The sequence below is a fragment of the Sander lucioperca genome, chromosome 2 (genome assembly GCF_008315115.2).
Source record: "Sander lucioperca isolate FBNREF2018 chromosome 2, SLUC_FBN_1.2, whole genome shotgun sequence".
In the NCBI taxonomy this organism is placed as follows: Eukaryota; Metazoa; Chordata; class Actinopteri; order Perciformes; family Percidae; genus Sander; species Sander lucioperca.
The window spans coordinates 46,240,428-46,264,261 of NC_050174.1; the positions used below are offsets into that span (position 1 = coordinate 46,240,428).

At 39.4% G+C, this 23,834-nt stretch overlaps 2 protein-coding genes across 12 annotated transcripts in view; one reads left to right on the forward strand and one right to left on the reverse strand.

Moving 5' to 3' along the window:
• The window catches only part of bicdl1 (BICD family like cargo adaptor 1), a 31,622-nt gene extending 29,619 nt beyond the window's left edge, over positions 1 to 2,003 (reverse strand). Inside the window, exon 1 of one of the 3 annotated variants that reach the window (XR_004105401.2) lies at positions 1,046 to 2,003. Coding sequence is in view for 2 of the 3 variants with exons in the window: in XM_031302226.2 (XP_031158086.1) it covers positions 1,046 to 1,438 (393 nt within the window). In the remaining variant the exon portion in view is untranslated. The remainder of the gene's footprint in view (positions 1 to 1,045) is intronic. The other 2 variants (XM_031302226.2, XM_031302227.2) reach the window with 2 other exon arrangements.
• An 11,696-nt stretch (positions 2,004 to 13,699) lies between these two features.
• The window catches only part of LOC116051665 (citron Rho-interacting kinase), a 59,509-nt gene continuing 49,374 nt past the window's right edge, over positions 13,700 to 23,834 (forward strand). For 5 of the 9 annotated variants that reach the window (XM_035998770.1, XM_031302205.2, XM_035998787.1 and 2 more), the window contains exons 1-4: positions 13,701 to 14,090; positions 19,554 to 19,654; positions 21,258 to 21,401; positions 22,054 to 22,173. In XM_035998770.1, the coding sequence (XP_035854663.1) occupies positions 19,646 to 19,654; positions 21,258 to 21,401; positions 22,054 to 22,173 (273 nt within the window). In that variant the 5' untranslated portion in view covers positions 13,701 to 14,090; positions 19,554 to 19,645. Of the gene's footprint in view, positions 14,091 to 19,553; positions 19,672 to 21,257; positions 21,402 to 22,053; positions 22,174 to 23,834 lie in introns of all 9 variants that reach the window. The other 4 variants (XM_035998778.1, XM_035998788.1, XM_035998775.1 and 1 more) reach the window with 3 other exon arrangements.

The following is a 23,834-nucleotide window of genomic DNA, read 5'->3' on the forward strand; positions in this document are numbered from 1 at the left end:
GACTTTAGCACCATACACCCAAAATTGAAGTTTTGTTACAAAACAAAACAAAAAAGTGCAAAAAAGTCGCAAGAACTGCAACTATGATTGCCTAAAATGAAAGCACCGGTTTAATCTGGTGCAGGGATATAATAGTGTATAGTGTTACATAGTTATATAGTTTTGAACTGAACCAGTTGTGTCCTTAGCTCCGGGAGTGACTTCAGATAATAGGATGCTTCTTTTTTTTCTCTAGAGGGCAATGAACGGTGGACAGATGCACTGCATCACCAGCGGTTGCCAGAGTTGGGATGGGGGTTGTTGTTATAGCTATGTCCAAGGTTGAAGCAGCTGGCATCTGTGTGGCCACAATGTTCATGTGTGAGTATTTACCCGAACAAAAGGAGGGATCAAAGAGAATCAAAACAACCTCAGAAAACAACATCAAGCGCTGTTAAAATAGGGTACCAGGAACTGTAACACTGTCAATAATAATAATAAGAAGAATGATATTAAGAGGCAGCTTATTTCTCTGAGCTGCAACATGAAGATGAATATGGATCAAAGGGCTGAACAGATGTACAGTAGATACAGAAGGCCCTGGACAGCCACAGGATTAGTCTTTGTGGCTTTTCTCAGGCCACGTGTTGGCTTGTGTGAAGGATTTTGAAAACAACAAGAACAAAACCTGATGGGTGAAATAATTCAGACCATGCTACACCTTTTTCAGCTTGGCTGTGGGTCACTGTAATGACAGAGACAGCGTAGTTGACTTTAGATTAGAATGACCTGCAAGTTTCAATTCACGCTATGTAACCAGTCCCAGCTTATAGCACATTAGATACAATACTGCCCTACCAAGGGAATCATGCTAGGTGAAATCCTCTGCCTTTGGCAGCTTGAATGTGGAGCTCTACGGGCAGCATTTGTTATGATCCTCTTGAGTTTGTTTACATTGTGAAGGCTCAAACTTGATTAAAGGATTAGGTATTTTGAGGACTAACCATGGTAACAAGGGCTGGAGGCAGCATTAAAACTTCTATTTTATTTTCTTCCCTTAGTTTACCTCTAATTTCTCGTTGAGATCTTTGTGCATTTTCTCATATTGCTTGGTCAAGTCTTGGTTTCTCTCCAGCAGCGCTTTGCCGAGTTTAGCAGCTAAAACCAAGTCTTTTTCCTTTTGACGGAAGAGCGACAGCAAGTCTGCGTTATGCCCCACCGCAGGCGTCTCTAGGTCCGACAGCTCCTCCTCGTCGTCCCGGTCCCCGGTAAGCATGGCCAGTTCCTCCTCCAAGGCCATGCCGAGGCCTCCGGACCCGGCGTGCGGCAGCGGGTGACCCTGAAAGCCGCCGGGCTCATGAGCGGCGGGGCTGTCCCGGGGCTCCATGCAGTCGCTGTCCAGCTCCTGTGGTGCTGAAACCACGGCGGACGTCTGCAGGTCTAGGCAGAAAGTGGACATCGCCTCCCGGCGGAGGAGAAGCCGACAGATAAGAGCCGACTGATTTTACTCCGGATGAACCCACCCTGCTCTGACAGGGTTGTGCTGACCGGACCAGCTTGTAATCGACAGTTCATCCATCATTCTCGCAATTTCGAGCAGGATCCAGTTAGATTGTAAAGTGCTGTCTTCCCAGTTTCCTCGTCCCTCTCTCCTAGTTAAGCTACCAGCCGCGACTCTGGCTCAGGTTGAATCCCAGCAAACACCACCTCCTCTGTAGCTTACTGACTGGCTGTTTGCTATTGGACACACAAAATGTTTTATCCCGGTATAAACCGCCTCGATAAGCTCTGCGCAGCGGTCGGTGGGTCAGGGTCCATCCCGCTTCGGGATCCTGGTTCTCCCATAATGATCGGCCTGTTACACCGGAGGCATTTGCCAGCCAAACAGATGAGCGCGATCCCGATGCCTCCTCAACCGCTTTCCCGTCTTGAATGCGCGTTCCCGCCACAGTGACGCCTGCTACAACCTGTTACAAACGGCCAGCCCATTGGTTGAAAATGATAGCGCCATATTTTGGTGCTTCTCGCACACATCTGTGACATCCAGTAGGCTAAATGAGCACGTGAAGAGATAACATGAGGATTGTTTCATCAAGTGATGCTCCATCTGTATCGTCAGAAATGATAAAACAAGAACAACATGCGATGTTTGTAAAACCCCATGAATTTACATTTTGCATAAACCTGTGCTTAAAACCTAAAGAAAAATATGACAATGATTTTTCCTAAGCCTATATTAAATAATAACCTGTTAGAGAAAACTACGATGATGGTAACATTACAAAGCATTAAAAACACTTTGGTTTCCACTCAATGTAACTGTAACGTTAAGATTAGATTAGATTATGTTAAATTAGCTGGTTTGCGCAGGCTTAATTCCAAACACAATTCCAAACGCGGAGCGTTTGTTCCATATAGTTATTTATTTATTCCATATATGTGCACGGCTATATTCATCCGTCTTCATCATTGTATACAAGTGAACTCAAACTCTACTGGCATACATGCAGGTATATGAGAGAACGTAATACCTTACGTAAGCGTAAAACCGTAATGTCTCAAATATAGCAACCAACACTATTACCGTAGTGTATTGATAAGAGCGTTATACAAAAATGACATTTAACAGATTAGATTAGATTAGATTAGATTCAACTGTATTGTCATTATGTAGAGTACAAGTACAAAGACAACGAAATGCAGTTTGTGTCCAACCAGAAGTGCAAAAAAGCAGAAAAGTGCAATGTCATATTCAAGTATAGACAGGTGATGCATATACAAGACAAGAAATATATTGCAGTGTTAAGTGTTATAAGTTTCCAGAAACAAAGGGTGTAACGTCACCGCTATCCTATCGAACGATAACGTTAAGGTTGGTACAAATTTAACTTAACGTTTAATATTTCAGCTTTTAATTAAATTTTATATTTAAATAGAAATGTTACTCTTTGGGAATGGGTGAGGGTTTACCTATTAACGTAACCTCCTTTAACTGAAAAATGCATCCAACAGTGGTGGTCACTTAACGCTAGCTCGTCCGTCAATTTGAACTGCTACAGGTAGGCCTATGAGTCTTGACAAGTAGGCCAAAGCCCTTTGACCATTCAGGTAACTAACTGCACTTAACGCCTCCTACAGCTGCACGTTAGCTAGCCAATGTAATGCTAGCCTTTAAGCTAGCTAGCAAACAAACTCAGCGTTATGTAGCCTAACATTTTAGAAAGCATTTTCTAATGTGCTTATTAGTACAATTGCTGCTTATAATATCCAAGCCGTTTATATCAAGAATAAAATTAAAACCAGGAACTTCATTTTGTTTTTTATAACTTTTCATTAATTCTAATTTGCCATTAGGTAGGCTATAGATTTGAAAACTGAGTTATATTCTTTAAACGTTATCGGGAATTCCTTCTCTCTGAGAAAGGATTCATAGTTAAGTAATTAGCTATTACAGTCAAAAAGGTCTTTTAAGAAGATAATATCTCTATCGATCCATTTCTGCAAATAGAGTGACTTGTTCCCTTTAGTGATGCATTCATTATTCCATAAGATAGACTTGTGTGGAGAAAAGTTGTGAGAATGACACAGCTTCCAGGCCAAAAGAGCTTGTTGATAAAATTGAGATAATTTTAGCGGCAATCTTGTAATATTGTAGTTACATTTCAATAAAAATGTAAGACCTCCTACACTATTAAAAATGTTATTGGGGATAAAGTACCATAAAGACTCTGGTGCTCTCAAACATTCCTTCAACAATTTCACCTTAAAGGTGTAATTCATGTCCCAAAAGTCCAGAAGTTCAAATCCACCTTCATCCTTTGTACCAGAGAGCACTGCTTTTTTTAAATGATGATGTCTGTTTTTCCATACAAAATTCGTAAATATGGTAATTATGTCTTTACATGTTGAATCATGGACATTGAGAGAGAGGGCAGGGTAGACAAATCTTGAAATCCCTTCTGCTTTAGTCAAAATAATTCTTCCTAAAATAGAACTGTCTCTTTGAAGCCATAAATTCAGTATTGTTTTAGTCTTCTTCAATTTAGACGAAAAATTAAGTTGTCCGTTCCTTGCAGATATGAATACCTAAATAATTTACACATTTCTTAACAGGTATATTAAACATTTTTTCCTCTTTAGTCTGATACAGACATCAAATTTCACATTTAGATTTGTTAAGCGTTAAACCCGAAGCAGTTGAAAATTGGTCAATTAGGGTTATAGCATATTCAATCTGATGTTTGTCACTCAAAAAGAGAGCTGTATCATCCGCTAGTTGAGTTACTCTAATTCCCTTACCCAAAATAGACAAACCTTTAATAATAGGATTATGTCGAATATGTAATGACAGTAATTCAACCACCAGCAGGAACAATAATGGTGAAATAGGGAAGCCCTGGTGAACTGATCTCAGTACAGGAAATCTTTTTGTGGTGTTTGGATATAATATCACAGAACTGTCAATATTTTTATAAAGCATTTCAACTGTAGATATAAAATTTTGTCTGAAATCAAAAATCTGAAGTGCTTTGAGCAAAAAATAATGTTATACCGTATCAAATGCTTTATAAAAATCAATAAATACTATCAGTGCATCAGTATTGATGTTATCAGAATAGTCCAGAAGATCGAGAACAAGTCTTCCCTTTTTTCATTGAGCTAACAACCTCTGAGATTTCCACTTTAGTAATGGGACGTTCGCAATCCATTTTAAATTGTTCAGATATAGTTAGTGTAAATGCTTTAACTGACTGGACAAATCTATCACAATCATCAAACTGAATATTTGAGTTATATATATTGCTATAAAATGTATCAACATATCTTGAAATGTCTAAAGAGTTAGAGGTGATGTTATCTTTCATTTTAAGAGTAGTTCAATTATTTTTCTTGCGATTTCGCTTCGCTAAAGCAAAGAAATAACTCAAATTTCTTTCCCCTTGTTCCAGCCATTTTGCTCAAGACCTTTCAAATGCCCTTTTAGCCATTTCAATATACATATTATCTATTTCCTCTTTTAATTTTTTCATTGTTGTTTCTTCTTCCTCTGAAAGATTATCCTTAGTCATTAAAACATTTCATTTATCCATAATACTTATTTCTTTGGCTATGTTATTTTTTTAAATGACTTTACTTCGTTTAATTGCTATTTCTCTGATTTTAAACGTGAAATATTCCCATTTTTGTATGTGATTCACTTTGTTATTACCAAATATCACAAATCACAAAACTCATCATTTTTTAATAAATTAATAATGTTACTGCCTTCATGCATAGACATAGCTATGGCGCCGTCATGCACTTATTTAAATAATCTTTAGAATTTTGTTGTCTTCCAAATACAGTCCACATGCTAGTGGTGGAAAGTAATTGATGTACTGAAATACACTAACATTACTGCAAGTAGGCCTACAATTTAAAGTAGACAACAATTACTTTATTTGAATATTTTAATTTTGCTCACTTCATTGCATTTATTGTAGGTTTCACCTGCAATACATGTGACTTATACGACAGCTATTAGGATTTTATTAAATATGATGCATTGTTATTGATAAAACTGTTATAAAGTAAATAAAATGAGTTCCATGTTCCCCAGCTTTAACATTAAAATTCTGTTTACAGGGTAATGCATCAGAGATAACGCTCCAATAAAAATAGCATACTGTATGTACAATTATAACACTCTGAAAGGGGCCATTCTGAATAATGATTGGTACTTAAGTACACTTGATGATAATACTTGTGTGCTTTAAAGTAAAATATTAATGCAGAACATTAACATTGGGGTATTTTTACATTGTGGCATTACTACTTGTACTTAGTATATACCCTATTCTGTATTCTCTGTTTTGGATATGTGTGTGTTTTGTGTATAGTTTTGCAAGCATGATATGTATACATTTTATGCCAATTAGATTAATTAAAATATCCACAATTGATAAACAAGTGTAATGGAATATATTTGTAGTTGGTTTGCATCCATGGCAGCTGTAGTGTACACATGACATGAGAAATGTCACACTGGCCTCAACAGTTAGTTATGCCTCATCTTTAATACACTGCATATATCTATATTATTCTTACTACTATTATAATGTTACTGTTACTACATTGCACATATCTGTACATGTTGTTCATACATTGTTCATATTACATAGCCATATTTATTCTGCTCTTATAACACTGCAATATTTTTCTTGTCCTGCCTATGCACCACCTGTCTATACTTTGTATATCATATTGCACTTTTCTGCTTTTTTTTTTTGCACTTCTGGTTAGATGCAAACTGCATTTCGTTGTCTTTGTACTTGTACTCTGCACGGTGACAATACAGTTTAATCTAAATGTAAATCTAAAAATCTTCACTGGCCATCAGGCTAAAGTTCTATTGCTCCAGGTTAATTTGAAAAAGCATGTGATTAATATAAGTTATTTAGCTTCAAGTTGTTGTTTTTCAAAGATGGAGGTGGTAGTATCTAGTCCCAAGAAGAGGCTAAAATATTAAATTAAGAACTCAGATCAAAATTGTCTATTAGCAAGCTGGACCTCACTCATGGAATGTTAGGAATTACAGGGTCAAGACAATACCAGACGTTATATGAATCAAATTGGCTTTCAAAATGTTGCTAATTGATGTGTGTATGGGTATTATATTTTTCCACAGAGGGAAAAAAGTCAGGTGAAATAAACCAAACTGTGAACTGTTGGCAAACTACTTTATGAGGCTTAAGAGGCTAGGGTCAGTGCATAAATTAAGGGTTGCCATTACAGTTAGGATTAGGTTAAGGAATTAACATACTCAGTAAAGGCCCTCACACGATACACCAACATGTGTGCATGGATGTATTATAAGCCCATGTGTGTATCTGTGTGTATGAGTGGGGGATGAAGGGGTTGAGATGAGGTTAGGATGTTGGGGGGGTGGGGCATTGGTGATGAATGATTACAAACAAAGCCTCTTGAGCTGATAAAGTGAAGGCACAAAAGAAGTGGGTCACAGCCTGCTGGTCCACTCTAGCCTAGCTTCGGGGGGCCAAGGGGGCCACGCACTAGTTAATGGGTGATTTCCTCAGAGCACATCAAAACCTCGCTGCTTTGATAAACCGCTAAGTAGAGTGAATTTAGCAGCCCACATTATCCTTATTAGTGTAATGCTGCTGGTGTTGATTGCAAATACAAGGAAAAACAACAACAACAACAACAACAACAACCTTTGTGCTATTAAAAGAATCACATTCTGTATTACAGCCTGATCAGTCAATGAAGTAAGTTGCTTTCACGTTATAATTAAAATTTCTATTTCAAACAATATTTACGATAACAACTGCTGTTACAACACATAAACAAGGTTGAACCACAGTGAAATACAATACAAATCTCATCAGAGAGCTTACAAATGAATAATGTTTAATGTAAAAACATAACACATATACAAATAATGAGGACAGCAATACGTACATTACATACATTTGTTTTGTAGATACAATTTTTGTTGTCGTAGGAAAGAAGATTGCATGAAGCTTATTGTCATTATTGTCAATAAATAGACATCCATCTACCACATTGCCTTGCCTCTCTGGATGGAGATAAACATAACAAACTCACCCTCATTGCTCTTTATTATAGACTATGGCTCCCTCTATGGAAAGAAATGTAAAATTACATTGACAGTCCCCAAAGTGATGGGTAAACAATCAACAGCCTACTTACACTGAACAGCTCTGCACAGATCTGAAAAGAATTTCGGGGTTGCTGTCTTATAACGATCAATGCTATAAAATGAATGCTTCTCAATGATATGAATGAATGCCAATTATTTTGGGTGTAACATTTGTTAGTGGAGATTATTTATGGTAAGGATTCGCCAATAAAAATAGAGTCTTTCTAAATATCTGCAGTGGTAACTCAGTTTACAGAGCTCCAGTATTTACAACCAATCACAAAGACATTTTACCCTCAGAGAACAATAATAGCCTTCTGTCTGCGACGGATTGTCAAAAAGCTTTGCCTGTAAATTTGTTTACATCTCATCCCCTTTCCACATTGTCTTATGCTAGCCGTGTGATTTACCAAATGAGTAAGCAACCACAAATTAGCCTTTGTGAATGTAGCTCCTTTAATAGTGGCAGTTTACAGTGAGTATGTAAAGCAGTGTTCTGTGCTTACGTAACATCAACCCTTAGTCATACTGGCTTGACTCTGCCTTTTTTTTTTATGCAAGCTTTGGCTGCCTGTTATGTAACAAAACCAGGCTCTTCAAACCTCTTTAATGCAGTATTTCTCTCTGATAGCACTAACCTCATATACCATCATGACAGAACTAGCTATTTCAATGTTTTGCCAGTGGATGGCAGTGTTTTTACACAAATTCTTCTTCTAGATCAGGGGTCTTCAATGTTTTTAATAATGTTGCATAATATACTGGGCCTACAATAATGTGTATGGTGGCCTAAAGCCTTTATAAATACCTTTTTTTGTATAGAATACTAAGCTATTAAAATAGCCTAATAATTGTTGGCATGATTTTATAAATCAGGTTTAAATATTAAACATACCTGTGGCACAGGGAATCCTTAGGATGAACTGTATGGATGGCCTTAGTGACCACTTTACCTATAGGCCAGTAAGCAGTGGGGACTTATATTTGCTAATAATATGTTGGATTCATGTTAAGACTTTTTTTTAAAAAAAACAATAATTTGAAGGCATTGACTCTGAGGACCCCCTAGGGGTCCCGGACCCCCTGTTGAAGATCCCTGTTCTCTTGATAATAGCTGCCATTGCCATACCGTTTGGTATGTACTTTATTTGTATTTGCCATTATTTTGCAGGAACACCAAAACGTTCCAAAATTAACAATACTGTGCTTGCACACTGCACATTTATATCGTCAACAGAATTCAAAGTGATTGGGAAGTAATTAATTGCAGTTCATTACAGTTCATTACATTATAGTGAAATCCTAGTGAAAACATCTATCTTTCTGTCTTTATTTCAGATTTAAGCTAGGATTGGTCTTACAATACCACACATACAATACCTTGTTGCTAGGTAACATCAGTGTGATGCCTCTGCCTCAACCCAATACTCCAGAGCACTTGCAAATGCAACCCTTTCATACTGATGTCATTAAATCATAATCATTAAGATAATTCAATAAATATAATATATATATATATATATATATATATATATATATATATATATATATATATATTCACTTGTGACTTATTATCGTTACATATCCTTAATGTGGCAAAGGAAAATACATGCAAACTTTAAAAGATTATTTTTTTAATTTTAGGAGCAAGCCTAGTTTTACCATTGCATTTACTATAGATGCACAACAGGTTGTACAGTACCTGTGAAGGTTTGAAAAAGTGTTAGGCTGAAAGAAGTCGCATACCAGCAACACACTGCATTATGTAATGGCAAAAGTCAAAAGCAGGTTCTATTTATAAATCATTACACATTTTATTTTTCAAGGATTTATAAGAAAACTTCTCTCTGCTTCTCTCCTGGACAGATATTATCTTGCATACATGTAGGTTGTCACTTTGAATACATTGTTTCTGTGGCAGGTGATGACCTCATCCTGGCTGTATGTGGGGAAATCTTTAAATGAGGGCTCTTCCTGGATGTGTGTTTGTCCAGACACAGATTACTCTTCAGATTACAGTAACAGATCTGCTCGTCTGCATCAAAGACGTCTGAAGCAACTAAGCTGGAAAAAAAAAAAAAAAAACATTAATGCATTGGATTTAAGGAGCAAAGAGACACATAATTCAGTCAAATCCGGACAGTAGGGAGGATGTGAAGAGATGGAGGTGAGATATTGGTGGTGTGATCTGATTCCAGGCCTGCAAATGGGGGCATGCTGGCCTGGCCTTAGGTACAAGATCACTCTCTTTTGTTATACAGCTAAGCCAAGGTTTTCATATGCCTTCATTAGTAGGCTACTACAATCATAAAAGTATAATTAACAACCAGTAAGCTTTATAAGTGACTGCTGCCTCTGTGTCCTGTCTGCCACTGATTACAGTAACACTGATTAATTGTACAGTACTGTTCTTTCACCTTTGAAGCATTTTGTCCCTTCTGCTGCGCTGATGTAGTACTGCTTGCCAGGTCAGGTTCTGCCATCTGTTACTGTGTGTAATCTGTCACTGTGTGTGTGCGTGTGTGTAGTTTGCAAGTCAGTATCACTATGACGTGTCACTTGGCTTACATGAGTATAACAACAAGAAAGTTGAGGTGTGCCTGAATTAGTGTATAAGACACTGGGGACCTTGTTAGGTTGTGACATGACATGTACTGTATTACTATTTACCCTGGTACAGTAATACTTCAGTGTGCTTTGTTACATTGCTATCTGTGTACATTCTGTTACAGTTCTGTTAGAGACAATTTTGATACAGTGCACTATGCATGTTAAGCATGAAAAGTGTGACAGACTCAGCGGTTCATAACTCTAGCTTTTATCTGAGAAAGTGTTTCTCATAGTCTGCTATGTTACAAAGCTAAAGCCAACCTGGGCTAATTGAATAACAAAACACATCTGCTAAAGGTTAACCTAGCCAGTAACATTAATACCCCTGCCTCGTTTTCCTATGCGTTGTGTTTAACGTGAGAACGAGACTAACTTGCCTGGACGAATGCATGTCCTCCCAACTTCTAGAGAAGTTTGTGCTGTGTTAAACTGACTCACCCAGCATCTGCAAGGTTTCACGTCTGAAGATGGCTGCTTGCTTGCGTGACCACCACGTAACTTCGGGTCCGCTCCGTCGGCGTCTTCGCCGGGCCAGCCCCGCTCTTTACTTGTTGTAATTCAGGTTTTTATAAGGTGTATTTACAAAAGTTTGTGTTGTGGGAAACAGGAATGTTTTTCAGCGCCTTTGTCTTCGGTAGCGTTCTCTTAGGGTGACCAGACGTCCCCGGTTTCGGTGACCTGTCCCCGGCTGGAGCTGTCCCCGGTTCTCACTGTGACTGACAGACCCGAAATTGAAATGAAAGAAAGAAAACATTGACCAAACGTATAGTTGCACTGACTCGCGCACCCTACACGCGCAAACTCAAGCCAGAGCAAGCACTGCTCAGAGCTCAGATATGTTCTAGAATGCCCATATTTTATGATGCTAAAATTACTGTTTATTTACATGGAGTCTGGTGGGTTTAGCGAATGCAATTTCGCAGACTTTTTATCTTTAAAAAAGGATCTTACTCTAACCTCCTTAGAAATCCTTTCCATAATGTTGTCAGACACTTTTATGAACGTAAATACAAGCTGTTGCCGACTGCAGCGATCTTGTTTAATACTGGACCAATTTAAAAGGAAAATATTTCCTCAATAGTTTTAACTGTATCCGATACTCAATGAGCTGTTGCAGAAACAAGCCCAGCGTGAAGCAAAAAAGCAAAAGTTGTCAGATAAATGTAGTGCAGTAAACATTACAACGAATTCCCTCTGAGGTGTAGTGGAGTACAAGTATGAAGTAGCAGCAGGGGCGATTCTAGGATCAGACCTTTAGGGGGGCTCAGCCCCTAATGAGAATGTGACACGGATATATTGCATGCAAAAGTGTTAATCTGCGCCATGAAATTACCAACTTCTTCACAATCGCACTCCTGCTCTCCCTCTGACTCAGCCACCTCAACCAGAATCTAAGCTTTCCAATGATATTAGCGCCAGTTGCTGTGACAAATGGTTTGCGAGAAAATTAATGAAATGTTATCATATTTGCATTCTGCATAAATCTCTGCACACCATTACTCTCTGTGAAATATTTCACAAACTCTTCACATAACACATGCATTGGTACAACAAGCGGTTCCCGGGTAATCTGGTTTTGAAATTGCAACAAAATTTCTACATGGTCTCCAACTTTAGGCCAAAATTATAATGTATTCTCATGTAAACTATTTATGTCAGCACAGACATTTTTGTAAATTGCTTAGCCAGTGTATCCCACCATAATGGTTATTATATTGCCAGATTCCAGACAATCCCACTTACTTATATATATATATATCCCACTTACAAATATGAATATATATTTATACTAGTATGCTTCCTAGTGACATTAATGTAAAAATATGAAGAAAAAACTATTCAACCTGTGTGTGCATGGTTAAAATTCTGAAGTGCAAAATAGTTCAGGCTACAGCACAAATACAGTATTTCCATCCATAGATAAGAATAATCAAGTCTAACCTCTGAATTTCTCTTCAAAGTGCACCAAATTGATGCATTTAAACGTTAAAATAGACAAAATGTTCTTACAGGGGAGCATGCCCATGGACCATCCCTAGGGGGGCTTGTGTCCCAGTGCAGCTCTAGGTCTAGTGACGCCCCTGGGGCAATGTCCCCATTTTAAGTTTTACAAAGACAAAAACATTACCTTTTTTGGAGGTATTTATGCTTCTGAGCTGAAAATGTCCCCGGATTTTGTCTCAGAAATCTGGTCACCTTACGTTCTCTCTGTGGAAAACGTGTGGTTTGCAGCAGTCCGCTTAATGCTTTTCGCGGCTGCTTCCATCTGGAAACAATCTCCTCAAATCATGAAATGGACCTGCTCTGGACGGAGACCAGTGAAGGATATTAGAAGCACTTTTCCGGGGAGGGCTGAGCGTTATTGCACAGCCTCCAATTGAGCTTGAAGACGTAGATGTGACGTGAGCAACCTGCCTGAAAGTTGGAAGTCTTCTGGTAGCTGTGCCAAGAGAAATCTCAGTCATTCCGAATCTTGCAGAGACGGAGAGCGTAGGTATATGTAAGGAGATAACATAGGCACAGGCTAATTATTGCTAACTAAAATGCTAGTTAACATTAGTAATTAAACAGCTAATGTAAGTCGAAACTGCCTGTGAGCTTCTCCTGTACTATACAGTAATTCCTCTACTATGCGATAGCAAGTTCCGTGGTTATGACACAATCGTTAGCCTATTTTTATAAAAACGTCTGCTACAGAGCCATAACGTGAGATACAAGGTAATGGAGCCTTTTATACATTGTTGTGTTTCTTCAGAAATAAACAATGGACAAATAGAGTCTTTAAACGCTTCAGATGTAAAGTTATTCGCTGTCAAAGTGACGTGAAAATGAATGGCAATCAATGGAATGCTAACGGCGGGTGATGGCTATAGCATCAAAATGGCACCATAGGAGCTACGCGTTGTGGAGAGAGGCTTACCCCCTTGCCTCAAATCAATCACCATACACCTGCCAATCTGGGTTATCAGCGTCACAACACGCCCCCCTCGTGTCACGTGTCAACATCTTCCTTTTCAAAAAGCTGCTCATAACAGCTATCAAATTAAGAAAACCTTGCAATAATTGCCCCCTTGAGCACAGAAGAGTATACAGTGCTACTTATAAAGATTTCCACATTACATTTATATTGACTTCTTCAAGCAAGCAAGAACCTTCATCCTTTCTTAATTGTTCTTGTTTACTTGCAGATGCAAGCAGAATTTTACTGTAATAACACCCTTGTCCTGCCAGTTATTAGATTGCATTGCTTCTGCTCATTTAGAGGAAGTAAAGTAGGGGTCATTGTGTTTAATCACTAATGAGCTGCACAATTGAAGGAGTCGTTAGTAACTGACATGAATGTACTGTAGTTTGCAACTGTTGGGAGCTGCCTGTTAACGCAGTGTGTCAAGCAGCATATATTAGTGTGATTAGTGACGGCTGCTGCAGTACGGGGAGAGGGAGAAAGAGTTGGGACAGAGAAGAGAGAGCGAGGGTGGGAGCTTCCACTCACTCTTTACAGTATGTGATCACCGGTCTGCTGCATTACTCTACAAAGCCATTCCTCTATATTCCTCCACTCCCTCCCTCTCTTCTCCGCTCTATCTCTCTGTAAGCAGTATTCTCCAGTCGCTCTCGCTGCCTCACAGCTTTCTGCCCTGCCACAGCACATCTCTCTCTCCCCTCAGCTCCTCTCTCTCCCCAGAGAGGATGACATCCCTGAATTTGATGAACCAGCGAAGCTCTCATTCTGGCTGGTGGCTTCCGAGGGAGACCCCACATGAACGGGCTTACTGGACGAGGAGGTGCCGCGTCTAAGGAGCTTTGTAGAAAAGCTGTCAGCTGTAGCAGTCTCTGAGTAAGTGCTATACTATTTTACTTACATGCTTACAGCTCCTATTAAAGATAAGGAAGGGGAATTAGGGGGATGACTTGGTCAGGGAAAGAATGAAAGCAGTATCTTTGCTTTACAACTCCGGACTGCTACAGTGCATTGTTATTTTCCTCATGTCAGCATGTTGGACCTATTACCTGACTGATTGATTGACTGACACTACAGCTGAGGATTTATGGAGTGATGAGATAGCATTGGTAGCACTGAGCTTATGCAGCAGCTGTATCTTGTCTATAAGGAGAGAGGGCTATTCTTGGTCACGACACTGAAATGCTGTGTTTTTGTTTGCCCATCTCTCTTCGTTGCTGTGTTTACTGTAGCATATACTCCTACAGATGGCTATCACTCCCTGGGGTAGTGCTCAAACTCTTAACTGTTTGTATATAGTCATAATGAGACCACTGCATGCTTTCTTTTCAGTAATTGGATTATTGCATACCAAGACTGAGGAAGTTTCAGACAAAGTTGATCTGAATGTCTATTATGCAGGGATTTTCCCAAATAATCTCAAATCTCTTTGAGCCCCCAGTTGGTAAGGTGCTGTAGGAGTTGAGATTGAGATTCAGTCCAGAAAGAAAGCTGAAATTATAAAGTCAGTTGGAAAAAGTATGATAAGATGAAGACTGTGGTTGGAGGAAAATGTATCTATGGTAACAGCAGGTTTTGCCAAGGGTGGAGGAGAGGCGAAGGAAGCACGCTGCTTCAGCTGGATCACAAATTACAGCACTGACGGGACATATCAGGCAGAACAAAACAGAATATTAATGAAAAGATTGTGGGACAGACAGAAAAGTTTGGATAGATAGATAGATGGACAAGTAGTTTTATGTACACTAACTGGATAATGTGATTCATGCTTAGCGCGGAGCGTGTTTTATAAGTTGCCTAGAATATGTATATTTATTATGTAAATGGTTAAAATGTTTCCAGGAGGACTGTGCAGTCACATCTGTTGGTGTTCATTTAGATCTGTGTTTACCTGTTTGTGGAGGCCGACCTAATTGGCGGTACATGGAACAGAGGAAACGAGAGACACCTGTGCATAGTCAAAACTCTCTGCAGAACAAATCTGTCAATGCTAATGTGAGTTGTGATGAGAGAGAGATAGAGAGAGACAGAGAGAGAGAGAGAAAGAGAGAGAGAGAGAGAGAGAGAGAGAGAGGGAAAGCTCTACTGCTCCATATCCTCAAGTGTCATTTTCCCAAAAGCCTCCTTTAGAAGCCCACACTGATCCTCTTGTCATTTGGATTTGTGATATAATGACGGACTGGATTTTTGAAGTGCTTCCCCAAGTGCTCAGCATACTTTTATAGATTGTGATATTCTGTCTGTCTGTTATGGTTAATGCATCAGTGCCAGAGCATTCAGTTGCAGGTCTGTGAAAACTGAAAGTGTTTTAGTGCCATATTTAACCCATCTTGTTATGTATTACAATCAACATGCAACAGCATTTTCATTGGCGAGTTGAGGATTAATGCCAGCCAGTTAGTGATTAAAGGCTAATTGTGGCTTTAGTTGACTAAGTTAACACCCCTTATATTGCAACATGTTCCACTGGATACCTACAACAATTTTAACATGACAACACATCTTCCTACAACTGGCTGCTTGGTGAACTGCAGGGACGTGGTAATTGCCAATACCAGTTTACCCTACCATTTCAGGGTAGGGTTTTCCTTTTTTAAGCTCATTTAACAAAATGCACTAGGCCTATAAATAAGCCTCCAAAAATGTATAGCGTTGTAATATCAAGCACAGATTCTATATATGAGGCTGCATTTGCGGATAGGCTCAGGTCAACCTTTAGAATTGTTCCGATACCGGTAACAGTATCGGAAATGCCTCCGATACTCCCTAAAATGCTGGTATCGGTATCGGAAAGTCCATGCACCGATCCGATACCCCGTACTTTAGCCATGAAAAAACTACTTTAAAGACGTTTTATTGATGCTCTGATTCCGTTATGACTTAAAGAAAGTGGCATTCATTCTCTGTATGTATTTGTTCATGTTTTACAAAGGGTTTAACCTGAGCCAGGCCATACAATAATCATAGCAATCATATCTCATCCATTCAGGGATAGTAGTATACAGCTGTCAAAATAATAATAATAATAATAATAATTATATATATATATATATTTTTTTTTTAATTTTTTTTTTTTTTTTTTAATTTTTTTAAAATTTATTTTTAACGCAGTGGTAACGTATCTGTACTCGGTATCAGCCGTTCAGAAAACGGTATCGGGAAAAAAAACTGGTATTGGAACATCTCTATTAACCTTCCCTAATCTTTAAAGCCTGTGGTGTTTAGCAGGAAACCAAGGAGCTGGGAAACCATGTTTGAATCAGAGAACTCCTGCAATGGCAGAAACCTGAAGCGCTCTATCTTTCTTGCATGACTAATTTATTGTTGTCATGACAATAGGCACAACGTATGTGGAGAGGATGGGCTGAAAGATCAAACTAGAGGGGGTAGATGGGTAAAGGACTGTGAGGTTGAGAAGAATCTGTGCCACTACAGTGTTGCAACAGGTCTGTGATTCACTGCTGCCTACAGCCCATACAATAGCACTGGCCCCTGGTCACAATGTAGACTGAATGTAGAGCAATACCATGACTGGGATGCAACCTCTCTCCACTCTCCTCCTCTTCAACAACTCTGACTCACAGACCAGCAAACATTATTCAACCCACTAAAATGAGCTCCTCGACTTATGTTGGAAACCAATGTTTCTCTGAATGTTAATGTTCTGTTGTTGATGAGCTCTCATAAAAAGGACAACAGTATTTATGGAACATTTCTGATTACAGGCACTGTATTATATTTCTTGCCTACCAAATGTAGGAACATTTTCTGGACTGAAACACGATTATGAAGAATATGGCAATGTTCAGCAAGCACAGATAAGCCAGCTCAGTGGTCAAACTGTCTTTCCTGTAGTTGTAATGAGCTTTTATTAAGTATAGTTATTTGTAATTGCTTTCAGGGATATAATTATTGCAGAGGAGGGGCCCAGCTGCACAGTCTGTTAGCTCAGCTCATTATGGGCAGTCGGCTTGCACTTGAGTCTGGGAGGAAGACAGCCAGATCTGAGTCCCATCTGGTGCCTCAAGCTAGGAAGCTAGGATGGCACCCTGTAACCACCAACTTTACCACTGGCTGGCTGTTGTAGAAGTTCTCCACCCAGTATACAACACTAAATCATGCAGTGTTGTTAGCTCCGGCGCACATATCGATATATAAGATTCATTAGTGGGTTTGGAGCTCTGAAAACCATCACAAGACACGAACCAGGCCTGCTACGCCCTGCTATGCCCTGCTATGCCCTGCTACTCCCTACTATGCCCTGCTATGCCCTGCATCACCCTGCTACGCCCTGAACTGCTACAACTATTATTTCTAGTCAGAGTTACTATAATTGCCACTGTTCATCATACCCCCAACCAGCACTGGCAGATGCCCGTCCACCAAGAGCCTGGGTCTGTCCGAGGTTTCTCCCTAAAAGGAAGTTTTTCCTCGCCACTGTTGCACTAAATGCTTGCTCTTGGGGGAATTATTGGAATTGTTGGGTCTTTGTAAATTATAGAGTGTGGTCTAGACCTACTCTATCTGTAAAGTGTCTTGAGATAACTCTTGTTATGATTTGATACTATAAATAAATACATTGAATTAAATTGAAAATAAGACTAGTTTCTCTAACTACCTTGCCATCTGGTTTCAGAGCAACAAATCCAAACGAAAAAGGACATTTTGACATCTCATCCAAACCAGAGAGCCACTGATGTAATGTGCTTACAGGCTGAAGATCAACAGGTTGCTAGAGAAACCTCAGCCAACACTTTGCTCATGCCCATCATCACTCATGACAAGCCACCTGCTCCTGCATCATGTCATGCCAATGAAACTGGAATACCAGGCAGCAGTCTGATGCAGCTTGGGCACATTCTGTGTAGCCTGCTATGGTACTGAACAGCTCACCCATCAAATGACCCTTGAAGCATAATGATTACATCAGTGACTTTTCCGGGCAAATATTAGCAAGCACTAGAATCATCTCTAGAGACTCATAATATCCATTCTTCATCTGCAATGTCTGCTTAGCTTTGTTTTTTGAATAAAAATGCTACTGTATGTGATCTTATGCCCTGCTGGTCCTGGACATACACAATGGAGCACAGTCAAAAAGCAGAAACAATATAACAACAGACAATATACATGACTATTTACTAGGGCTGGGTATTATATACATTTTTTTTTTATTCTGCTACCGATACCAATACCGTGACTTTGATACCGGTTGCTGAATGATATTTTTTTGAATACCAGTTTTATGAAATCCATTTTAACAAAAAATAAATTACAACATTACACATTACGGTGCAAATCTTTTTATTTATTGTTCAGCCCTGTCTCTGTGCATAGAGTTGTTCTGGCCTGCCTCTACAACGTGTGACGTGAGACAGCCAATCACCAGCATTATCAGATCTTGGTAGAAGCATGCTGCATGCTTATTGGCTCACTGACGCTGATGAGATTTACTCATTAGGTATTGAAATTTGGTATTGAATGATGAGGCATTTTTCAGATACTCGATTCTATAAAGGCAATTCGGTCGGTGCCTAAAAAGTTATGAATTTGGTACCCAGCCCTACTGTTTACAATCATGTAGTAAAACCACACAGCAATCCACAAGCGCCCTCATGTTAGTTGAGCTTGAGTTGAGCATGTTACCGTAGGGAGGAGTGGGAGGTGAGCCTCTGCTTTTAATAGAAATTCTCCCTTTGTCGCTCACTCCTCTGCCTGCCTCTTGATCACAAAAGCTGCCAAATATATCCAGCGGTGGTAAAAGAGGCTGTTGTGTGAACACAGGCAGGCTATTTATAGTCTCTGTTAAGCCAGAATATGAGCGCATGTTTGGTCAGATCAGTATGGATCTCCTGTGAACAGCATACTTCTGCTAGCCATCTTTGTGATCATGTTGCTGTATACATGGAATAACTGTCTTCAGTGCTTGATTGCTAATTGCGCTTCTTGGTATTAGAATCATTATTACAATTTGGTTGTTAATAAGGGCGCATTTGCTTGATTACCTATGAGTAAAAAGTGAATATATCTTGATTGCAATACTCCCAACTGTGATGTAGATATCTTGATATCCCCTGTTCACTTGTGTAATAGGTAAACATTTAGATACATAAATTCTACAGCATGCTGTAACTTTTATGAGTGTCAGAGCATATACGGAAGGTTAATTATTCCAATTGACAGTCTGAAATACGTCCAATCTATACATTATGGTTATGAAAGGTAAGTGTTTTACATAAGAGCATTGAGTCAGCCCTTGTGCATACAGACTGTTTGCCATCATGTTTCTCTCCCTGTTCTCTATCTCCCATCCTCTCTTCACGCTCTCCTCTCCTACAGATTAGTGACTACATCCATCAACTCTCTAAATAAGACTGTCTCCTTTGGAAAAGCATCATTAAAAACACAAAACAGCCAGACTTGCTGGACACATGTCACAGGTATTACTCTTCACATGGTAAGAGTTTGTTTCCAGAACAAGCTAAATCATCCATCTGTTTGTTAGTTTGCCTATAGACTATAGCCGAGCTGTGTGTGTGTGTGTGTGTGTGTGTGTGTGTGTGTGTGTGTGTGTGTGTGTGTGTGTTTATGTATCTTAGTGTTCCACATGACTTTGACTATCTGTGAAAACAGGGCCAACCTTGTGGCATCAATCTGTTACAGTTGTACAGGCTACACAAAAAATCTTTTTTTTGCATGAACACAGTACAACTTGGTTCTTTTTAAAACATGGTGTAAAATCACAAGTGAATATAGCTTATAAGTACAACGACTGCTAAGACAAATATACTAATAAATGCTGCTGAGGTGCTTAACGTGATTTTTCCCATGCAATGGAAAAACTGTGAAGAGACGTTAATCTAAATGATGAAACACCTAAATCCATAAACTCCAAGTTTATGTTTTATAAACTATGTTTACCTTTTTACAAAAAATACTTGTTATTTCTATAATTGATTAAAAAAAGGAAAATTATACCTCATTATCTGTTTTCTTGAATAATGTCACCTTAATGTCGATGTTTGTTAATAAGACGTGTTAATCCTCCGTGGTACAAATAATCTTTTGGTGGATTCGTTCTACTGGATGGTTAGTGGGATTCAAACATGACGTATTGCCTATATTTCTTTTGTCTTGTAATTGTAACAAAATACTAAAAGTATAATTCAGAATGTGCCTCAATATATTCCACCCACCATAAAGCCTAAATTTAGATCCAACAAGCGCAAACTTTGCTGACCTATTGTTGTAAGATTTCAATGAAGTCTGTATGACTCAAAACCAAACCTCTTTGTGTGAAGTAAAATCCAATGCCACAACGTCACCTTCATGTGCTTATGCAAGAATGATGAAAATACTGAATAACTGGCCAGTTGCAATGCATTGGATCCAACAAAAATGTGCAAAAATCCACAGACATACAGTTGTAAGTGGAAATGTAGTTTCTTACTTCCAGCCTATTTTATAATCCATCATTAGGTAATGTTATTATCAATGACTGTACAACATCTGTCTCCTAAATGTGTTGGAAATGGGAAACCTTTTTGAAAAGTATCAAGTAATTCTTTGCAGTATGGTTGAATTCCAGTACAATGTTGACCCATTGCTTATACTGGCTTCAGCTCCATGCTGTGACGCCGTGTTGTTGTGAGCATGTGTCTGCATCACAGTCTGTGGTCTGCATACTGACTGTGTGTTAGTGCTACATACACTAAGTTCTGTGACTGTGTATCCGTGGCTGTTCTGCTAGCCCTGCTGTTTCTTTGGTTTCCAATGCTCCCCAGGCCCTGTAATGCCGTAATGGCACATCTAATTGTATCATCAGTCGCTACCAATGACATGTGCCACCAAACAAGTGCAGTCTTATACACTTGCACACACACATACACAAACACACAAACATTACAAGTGCATTGCTACTATTATTGTTGTTAATATTTTAGGTAGTCAGAAGACATCCTTAACACAGCTACACTGTCAATGGACGCTGTAAAAAACAACAACATGTATCTCCATCTATCCATGCTATGTTCTTGTTTCCAGGTTGAACAGGAGATCTCCCTTGGCCAGAGGAAGATGTCTGATCTTGAGTTGGTGCTGCAGCAGAAGGATATAGAGTTGAAGGCCTCAGAGACCCAGAGGACCATCCTGGAACAGGACCTGGCAACCTACATCACAGAATGCAGTGTGAGTAGCCCTGCTACAGTGGACACACATGGACTGTTGTTCCTGTTTCAAGCGTGCGTGCATGCGTGCATGCGTGTGTGTGTACATTTACAGGACACAACTGCTATAGGTGCAGTGGGCTTTTATAATTGCAAGAGATGTATTAAGAAAATATGGACAAAATATTAAAAACACCTCTCAGCAACAATCAAATTCAAAATTCAACAGCACAGCCTCCAAAATGACCATACAGTGGAATCAACACCTATTATTATGTTATTACCATTTACTGCAGAACTGTTCTGTTATTATTTATTTTTTATACTTTATTGATCCCCAAGGGGGAAATTACATACTTGTCCCTCTGTTGTTAGAACACACATTACACACAGGCCTGAAATATACACACATGCGCAGGACCTATACATGCACAAATGAGAGAGATGTCAGAGTGAGGGGGCTGCGACTGCTGAACAGGTGCCCCGAGCAGTTGGGGGTTCGGTGCCTTGCTTAAGAGCACATTTGCAGCGCACAGGAGGTGAACTGGCATCTCTCCAGCTACCAGTCCACACTCCGTACTTTGGTCCGCACGGGGACTTGAACCTATTAGACTGTATTAGTTTTAGCTGGGTGAACTATCAACTGACTGAACTTATGTATGTCTTGGTTTCAGAGTCTGAAGCGCAGTTTGGAACAGGCTAGAATGGAGGTATCACAGGAGGACGACAAAGCGCTGCAGCTCCTGCATGACATCCGGGAGCAGAGCAACAAGCTTCAAGAGATCAAAGAGCAGGTAGGACGGCATCTTGGGTGTCATCTTCGTACATCTTGGGATGAAATATATATATATATATATATATATATATATATATATATATTAGGGGTGGAACGGTACATGTATTCGTATTGAACCGAAACGGTACGGGCGTCTCGGTCTCGAGAATACACGGTATAAAAATAAATAAAACTTGCGTGAAAATTAATTAATGTAATGTGGAACTACTGTTACATACGCGTTTCTTAGGGACACCTAATCTGTAGCCCCGCCTTAGCTCTGAAGCTCCGATATATATATATATACTATTTACTACTAATGCTGTGGGCTCAAAACTGAATCAAGTAAGACAAATTCCTGATCAACTATCTAGCATTACAATTACTTAAGATTTCATTCAAGTTTTGTTCATTGTACAATTCTCACGAGTTTGTTGTGGACAGAAAACAAATGAAATGATCTCTCTTCAGGAGCAAATTTGTCTGTTTTTGACTCAGTACTCGTTCACTTCTTGGATGGATATTTGCAGTGATGGCTATACTGTACTATATATCTAATTCACAAAGCAGAAATGTCAAAAGAGTGATCCTTTAGAAAAGAAGGAGCTTAATAGTATTTCATTATGGCAGTTAGATGTAGCAGGTCATGTCACCAAGGCTGAGTGGGTGGGTTGTGAGTGTTAATTAGACACATGAGGCACACAATGTTGGAATCCTACCACTCTCTCTATGGGTGCAGTGAGTGTATAACATTAAGCACCTACAGCTTGTTCAGAAATGCCTAACATTGCAGTACCCTAGTCATGTAAATGGTTATGTGGTTGTCAACTTTTTTTTAATCCTTGAACTTTTTTACAACAATATAACGATGCAGTTCATCTACAGCGTGTTATTGAAACGGGTTTGTATACCATGTGGCCGTGAAGACTTTGAATAGGCTCGTTCGAGATGAGCTGCGCCTTGCCTGTAAAGTGGACGAGAGCAGGCGGCAGCAGCAGGGGGCAGTGACAAAAATCCGCTGTTAAATTGGACAGATTACAGCCGTTTCCTGCAGCCTTCAGGCTGAACAGGAAGTCACAGAAACACTCACATCCTGTTAGGTTAGATTCCGATTTAATAAAATGTTATCAGACCCATATATCAGCTTCTACGCAGTCTCCAGTTGTTTTTATTGATGACAGAGTAGCTGTCAAAATGCTCTACATGCGATCTATTGCTGATGTTAATAAACAACAGACTGTAGATGATCCGTAATCTGAACAGATTTAGTCTCTCTGACTACTAAACCTAACTATCAGCCACAAAACATGTGGTTTGTACAGAATAAGCCTTTAAATCAGACAAATAGCAGTTAAAATCCCTCCAATTCAAAAACAATAAAAAGTTTATATAAAACGTAATCATGTTGAGTCAATTCTGAACCAATCAGCTGTTAGATCAGCTGAGAGGCATTTCCCAGCATACCCTGGGTTCGCCTGGGTCTTGCTGTTGGTGAAAAGCAATCGCGCTGCCTGTGTCTCAAACTTGCGGCCGCCTTGATCTCGTGATGTTATCGTTGCCCACATGAGCATGACATCAGAGCAAGTCGGGATCAAGTCAGACACAAATCTAACCGGCATTCATTGGGCGGCGATCGCCGGTGATCGATTCTGCGCAGACCTGGCTCATCTCGTACAAGCC